This window comes from Glycine soja, chromosome 8, assembly GCF_004193775.1.
Source record: "Glycine soja cultivar W05 chromosome 8, ASM419377v2, whole genome shotgun sequence".
Classification (NCBI taxonomy): domain Eukaryota; kingdom Viridiplantae; phylum Streptophyta; class Magnoliopsida; order Fabales; family Fabaceae; genus Glycine; species Glycine soja.
In genome coordinates this window covers 40,847,951-40,855,726 of record NC_041009.1, presented here as the reverse complement: position 1 = coordinate 40,855,726, position 7,776 = coordinate 40,847,951, and the positions used below count along the sequence as shown (strand labels likewise).

Sequence of the window (7,776 nt, the reverse complement as noted above, 5' to 3'; positions counted from 1 at the left end):
CGTGCAAAAAAAAAAAAATGAAACCTCCTTGAAAAACAATATATACATCGATCCTGATTTGAATGATATATTATGTCTTGTATGAACATAAAACAGATAAAGAAATAAGCCAGCCAATCTGAAAACTGTACAATTGAGCAGTATCACACCCAGCAGCAACATGATTGTCATCTGGGCTGAAACAAGAGCGACTCCAATTAGAAGCCACTCTGTTTCACTTTGGCTTTTAATGTGCCACAAACTTCCAGAGATCGCACATCAAACAAATTGTGCAAATTGTCCCTTCCACTGGTGTCAGTACAACATTTCCATTTCGAGAAAGCGATAGTGATGTGACTGCAAGTGAATGTGCAGCACCATTAAGTAACTTTCCACTGAATGTCCCATAGCCGAAGGTTACCGACCATCAACATGTCCCAAAAATATGGTCTGACTATCCATGCTGAAGGAAAGGAGCATTGCAGTTGCTGGTGAAAAATGATTATGTTTGTGCAGTAACCTTTCACCAAGTCCCAAACTTTTATGGTACAATCATAGGCAGCACTGACAACATGACGACTTGAAATCTCGTTGACATCTACAGCACAAACTTTATCAGTGTGGCCTGTAAGGGTATGACAGACCCAGCCTGAGTTGACATCCCATGCATACAAGTTGTTTGAGCTGCTTGCAGCAATGACAGATTGATTATCGTGGGTGATTGTGAGATCCAATGCTGATCCAAGGCAGCCATGAAGAGTAGAACTTAAGGATCCTGTATTTTCATCCCCACATTTTAACTAACCGATCCTGTCCCCAGAGAAGTACATGCAAATATTGGCGTAACATTGCTGAATCAGGCAAAATGACATTTAAGCATCAGAAGCAGGTAAAGATCAGCAGAACTTAGTTCTAATAATACAGAGAATGTATATCGTATACCAATACCAATGTTATTAAATGGAGGCACCATGGCCGGGCCGCCATAGTGGAATGCGAGGCGGATTTTTTGCCAACCACCATAGGCAATTCGTGATGGTTGTGCCATAGGCTGCAATGATGTGTTTATGTGGTGGAATTTTGGCCTTCTGCCATTGATAACACTGACCAATACTAAATATCTAATTCCAAAAGCTTAAATGGCAAATCAGAAGATATTGTAACTCATTTAGGCATTCAGCATCCTTCATCTTTTCTAACATCCAACGGTCAATCAACATCTTATTTTCAGCTTCAGCTTTATTGGCTTTAGTAGTCATCTGCTCCAGTTGTGCTTTTAAGTTCAGATTTCTCACTGACAACCACTTCTAGAGATTTAATCTTTTCTCCCAAGTCCACCTTTAATTGAGAGCATCCTTCCCTGCAACGATGATTTAACTCAACAATCATTTGCCACAAACTCAAAAAAAAAAAACGAAAGTATGGAAGGCCATTAAAAACATAAGAAGCATTGTGCAACCTCAATTCAGTCAATTCCTTCTGCAGATAAGCCGCTGCATCTTCTTTCTCTTGAACCAATGCTTTTGAAGCTCTGGACTCAGCTACTTCCACAACAAGTTGCTCAGACAGCCAAGATTGAGCTTTGTAGCATTGCTGAAGTTCCACTTGTAGATTCTCGACTTTCTCTTTCCACTCAGAGCCCTTCAAAGACATAAATACATACAACATTAAACTCAACAAAAGCATTCCAATTGTTAAACTGCTAGACTCAGATCATGATCCAACCAACAATATTAATACCCATTCCCCCCAAAAAATATTCAAAAGATGTAAAGGGAAGGGGAAATAGTGCCCATAATCAAAAGCCAATAAAATGCAGAATCGAAGATGGGTAAAATTGTAGACATGAACTATTCTATCAGAACCGATGATTGAACAAATTTCTAAAACATAATTAGGGGTGGAAATCGGTATAAGCATAGTCCCACAAATTAGGTAATTCCTAAGAAGCATGAATATTGTTCATAGCAAATATAAAACGATGGGTCTAGAAAGAGCTAGAATAGCAGGAGCATGAGCAGCTTCCTCAAGCAAATGGCACTTCTGCAGAGCCTTCAAACCATGTTTGGTAGCTCCACTCAAGATTTCTTCATGTGACTTGCATGCTTTTGCCATTGCTGCAAAAAAAATCAGAATCTAACCACCAAAAAACTTTTGATTTCCTCAAATTTTAGAAATTAAGAGAAACTGTAAGAAGAAATTACAATTTGGGATCAGGGAAGAAAGAGGAGGATTAGATGGAACAGGATTCTTAAAAACAATAATTTCTTTCAGGCTAATGGTAGAGACTTTCATTGCATTGATTCGATTTTTGATACTATCGGAGGGAAAAAAGTAGATTTAAAGAAGAACACGGGTTGGATTATATTAGTAACAAGTAAATTCTCTGTACGTAAAATGTTCCGAGATTATTTTTGACAAAATAACAATTGCAAAGTTTGAGATCGCCTAGAAGGCCAGAAAGCATTATCAATTTTAAAAGCCTGCTCGGGTATTGAGCGTTTATCAAAGTTTACCAATAGAGTACCACACAAGGGGCATTTTTCCAAATCTCTACCATCAATAATTTGTTTATGTTGTCCAACCTTCTAAAATTTAGCAAACAAACACACTCTTAGTTGTCAGGATTTATGCAAAAAGAAAAGAAAAATTAAAACAAAGGTACCGATAAATGACATTACCTGGTTCAGGCAGCAAGTGGCACAAGAAGAACTTTTGCCACTGGGTGATTCTAAATAGACCTACAATTCCACCTTTTCTTTTTCTCACCAGTAATCCTGACAATTGCAGATTTCATTCTCAAAATGATGAAATCGACTTGCATCTCGTACTGTTATCTCCCTTTTTGTTATAAGAGTCATAAATTTTACTGCAGTATGACAGTCAACACATATACGTAAATTTTTTGTAACTAGAATGGGGTTGCTGGGACTGGTATTAAGAATTCCAAATGCAATGGCTATTTTCTCACTATGATAAAGGAGAATCTGTTCCTTCTCCTCTTCTTCAACATCATGGAGAACAAAACCAGAATCAGCATGATATCCAAGTTTTTTCATCTGCACCAACAATTCCTGTAACTTGTTATTTATGGATACTGATTGTGGATGGGATCGATCCCCACCAATAAATCCATGGATTGCCCCAGAGATCTCAATCCAACTGCAACCTGGGCTTTTCTTGTAACCTTGATGCCTTTGTATGCTTCTAATTTGTGCTGCATCATCCCATCTACCTACAGAGCTATAGATGTTAGACATAAGAACAAAATTTCCAGTACCTTCTGGTCCCAGCATCTGGATCTTCTTTGACACTTGTTCACCCATTTCAATATTTTTGTGGGTCCTACATGCAGCAAGCAATGCATTCCATACACGGACATCAGGCTGAAATGGCATATTTTGAATAAAGGAGTATGCTTCCTCCAAATTTCCTGCTCGGGCCAGGAGGTCAACCATGCATATATAATGTGTCATCCTTGGTAAGATGTTGAGGTCTTGGCTCATGGTATTAAACCAATATTTCCCTTCCACGACAAGGCCTGAATGACTACATGCAGATAAAACAGCAACAAGGGTCACATCATCCAGCTTCAAGCCTGATTCCTGTAATTCGTGGAACAATGAAAAGGCTTCTATGTATAGCCCATGAATGGCATAACCAATTATCATTGTATTCCACGAAACAATATCCCTCTTCTTCATTCTATCAAAAACTTGCCGACTGATATGAATCTTTCCACACTTTGCATACATGTCAATAATGGCATTACAAATGGATGTATTTGCAGTGAAGCCTCAAATGACTGAGTACCCATGGCAGCATGCCCCATGTTGTAGAGCGGCCAAATGCGAACAAGCTGGAAGCAAACCTATCATGGTTGCTGAATCTGGGTCGGTCCCAGACAACTGCATCTGCCGAAAAATAAGTATAGCTTTCTCTGCATAGCCATTTTGCACACATCCTGAAATGATAGCACTATAAGACACAATGTCTTTTGTTATCATTTCATCAAGAAACCCAAGTGAGTCATCTATGATCCCACACTTGGCGTACATTGAAATCAGTGAGTTTCCCACCGTTGTGTCTGAACTTATCCCTGATTTAATCATGTAACAATGCAAGTTTTTCCCTTTATTTAGATCAGTGAGCTTTGCACATGCTCGAAGTATGCTTGCAAGAGTGGCTGGCATAGGGCTCAAGCCATGCATATATACCATGTCATCATAAAGGGCCAAAGCATCTCTCATGGAGTCACAAATGACATATCCCCCAATCATAGCACTCCAGCATATCTCATTCTTTTGGTTCACGGTATCGAAGATTTTCCGGGCATAAGATAAGTGATGGCACTTGGCATACATATCCAAAAGCCCAGTTGCAACAACCACATCATGACTGAAGATTTTCCTTACAGAGTAAGCATGAATAGCCTTCCCTTGGTGTAAGGCATTAGCTTGTCCAACTGTGGGTAGAACAGATACAACAGTTGAAGAATTTGGCGTTATTCCCGCTTGCTGCATTTGGACAACTAAGTGTATTGTTTGATTGTGAAGAACATGTAGCGAAAAACCGGCAATGATTGCATTCCACGCGACAAGATCCCTGTGGGTCATGATATCAAACATTGTTTGTGCTTCAAACAAATCCCCACATTTGGCATACATGTCAAGCAAAGCGGTAGAAACATAGACATCAGTTTGCAGGCCAAGTGTGAGGGCATGGCCATGTATTTGTCTCCCAACTTGAATTGCTTGCAGAGCTGAACATGCTTTGAGAACAAAAGGGAAGGTGAAGTTAGTGGGTGTGACACCGAGTTGTAACATGCGGTGGTACAGATGAATAGATTGTAGAAATGGGTCATTCCAAGCATAAGCTCGGATCATCATGTTCCACAAAACAACACTTGGCTTTGGAATTTTTTCAAACACATGGCGAGCATGTTCGACTTGATTACGTGCGACATGGAAACGGGTAAGGTTGTCAAGGATATGGGTGTTGTTGTCGTTACTAATATGTTGATTAATAGTGTTCCTTTGAATTTGAGAGTGAGATGAAGGACGTTGGTTCTTGGAGTTTCGGAACAAAGCTTCTTTAGGTTTCAAACATCTTCGCATCTTTACTTTCTGAGACTAAATTTTGAATTTTAATTTTTTAGGGATGAATTTGTTAGTGAATTATACATTCAGGGACGAAAATGGTTATTCACCCTTATTATTATTATTATTATTATGGATAAACAGTTAAATTTGTCCTTGAAAGTGTATTTCATTGACATATTAATTCCTAAAAGATGGAATACTATTTTTTGTCCGTGAATGTGTAAAAATGCCGACAGATTAGTCTTATTTTTGGTTTGATTTGTGAAGTCTAATGTCTTTGCTAGCATGGCAAGTGAGGGCATAAATGTCAAGAGAAAAGATTATCAATTGGGTAGCTAAATCGACAAGACCAATTTGTCATCAAAATGTCGTTGGACTAATTTGCCATTTTTGGAATTTATTCTCTCTTTTCTTCTTCTATACTCTTTCTTTCCTTTTCCTTCTTCTCTTGGACCACCACAGGCCACCGTAAAAAAATATTTCCAATAGTGGTCCAAAAGTTTTGTGCTCAATAATCACACTCTTAGTGCAACAAAACTAATTCCTTTTTTTTCACTCTTTCTCCATCTCCACTATGCCTACTAATTCCCATGGACGCATCCATTGTGCTTAGGGAACCAAAGAAGTGCCATAAAGACATGTGTTACTCCCTCTTCATCGACAGCAAAAGGGTCAACCCGATACTATTCATCACTGTCTACAAGCTCATCGGTAGAACTGAGGCTACCGTCCTCCCCACCAGGTATGTTGTCGAGATCAATCACACCATGTGGCACATCCACGACAACTTGCCCTGTATGGACAACGACAACCTCTGTCGTGAAAAGCCAAACAACCATAGGGTGTTTAGCGAGGACAACCACGTCCTCGTTGGTAACAATATACAGAGTTTGCTGGTAAATTGATGCAGGATGCGAAAGAATAATTTTTTAGGTTTGATTGCCAAAAGGCAATTTCACTATTTTCTTTAACCAATTACGTTTCTCACATGGAACATTGATTCGATTTTGTTTTGTGGTTAATCGAAGGAACTATTAGAAAACATTTATTTTTTTTTCTACCTCTTTTTTTTTACTTAAAAACAATCTAGTTTGACTTAGTAGTTGTTTCGCGAAAAAAACTTGTTTGGGAGTAATCTTTTTCGATAATAATCCGCGATGCTAATCAGCAAGTATACTGAGTCGCACAAGTAATATAAAACAGTATGAACCAAGTATCAAATCACAGGGAACTTGTTTCATTTAGAAAATATATGCTCAATGAGCAAACATTTGTATAAAGCAAGTAAATGTTGAGTAAGGTTTTTGTCTAAAAGTCTAATTAACTACATATTAAAATATCTAAAAGTTGAGAAGTAAAACAGTCAAGTGAAAGCATTAGGTTATTCTACTGAACTTACTTTGATGTTGCTAAATATTTTTCTCTATTTAACGTTGTCTTAGTGTTCTTATGCTGAAAATAAATTACCCAAACCAAGATCCCTCGAGTGAATAGGCCTAACTCTATCTAAACTTCGTCCTTTATCCCTCAACAAACTTAGTCTAAACGAGTCGCATTAAGATTACAACATAATAGAAATTAAATTATTGCACTCCGTCCCAGACATACAGTTCTCTAGCCTGCTCTATCAAGTTCTAAGGCTTTAAAGCACTTTCCAGTACTAAAAATCCTAACTATGCATACAAATGGGTGATCAAGCCACAAGCAAACAGAAATAAGTACAGATAGAAGCAATGAACACATAAAAACAACTTTAAATAGATAGTAAGAGAATATTACATCAAAGGTTCAGCAGAACTCTTCAACAAGAGATTTAGTCTTCCATTACAAGTTAGCAACTTTCAGCACAAAGGATAGATTTTGAGGAAAGATAAAGGCTACAAATGGTTGAGGATGTCTCCTTCAACCTCTAGAACCCTAAAATCACTCCTCTAACCTAAACTCTCTTAAAGGCTAAGGCTCTGTCGTTCTAGCTTCCTCTCTTGCTCTGTTTTTCAACTCCCCTCTTTTTTTATGCCAACTTTAGTGTTCTAAAGGTTCCTTAACGTTTCAGATTCTAAAGGCTCGCTTAGTGAGTTTGGCTCGTTAAGCGCGAGTTAGTGAATTTTGGCTTAGCGAGCTGGGCACGCTGAGCGCCAGAAAGGACAAACGACTCGTTGGGAGAGCTGGTGGCGCGCTGGACGCGTGCATCTAAGATTGATCATCTTCTAGGGTTTCCCAATCTGCTAAGCGAGCTGAGTGCCTCACTTAGCGGATGTCACTTGCTAAGCGTATATGCCTCGCTTAACGAGACACCAGTTGTTAGACCTTCTCTTCTTTTGGTCTGAAACTGAAGTTGATTCACATTAATTCACAAAATTAGGAGTATCTACTGAGTAAAACCAAACTAAACATAAAAATATGTATAATTCTTACAAAAAGAACTATAAATTGGGGGAAAGATGCTAATTTAATGAAATTATTCAATACAAAAGTTAGTCGTATATAACAACTAACAGTAGTGCACCATGACATCTCTGGTTTCTTCTTGCACAACTTTAGCTTTTTACAAAAATTTTAAGGGCAAATAGTTTCCACCACAACGTACTTAACAAGGTTTGCATAGAAAATTGGATGCTTATAGTGGCTATGGAATTAGATGCAATAGTCCTGCAAAAAAGGTTGTTTCACTAGACATAAGCCTCATAAAAAAATA

General features: G+C 38.3%; 1 protein-coding gene and 1 pseudogene across 1 annotated transcript; both read right to left on the bottom strand.

The window, feature by feature from the left end:
- Positions 1-1,741, bottom strand: LOC114424345 (annotated as a pseudogene).
- Positions 1,742-2,584: 843 nt separating this feature from the next.
- Positions 2,585-5,096, bottom strand: LOC114424185 (pentatricopeptide repeat-containing protein At3g16610). Its single transcript, XM_028391039.1, is given in 1 exon segment — positions 2,585-5,096. A coding segment is annotated over 1 exon segment (2,352 nt). The 3' UTR covers positions 2,585-2,744.
- Positions 5,097-7,776: the final 2,680 nt, after the last annotated feature.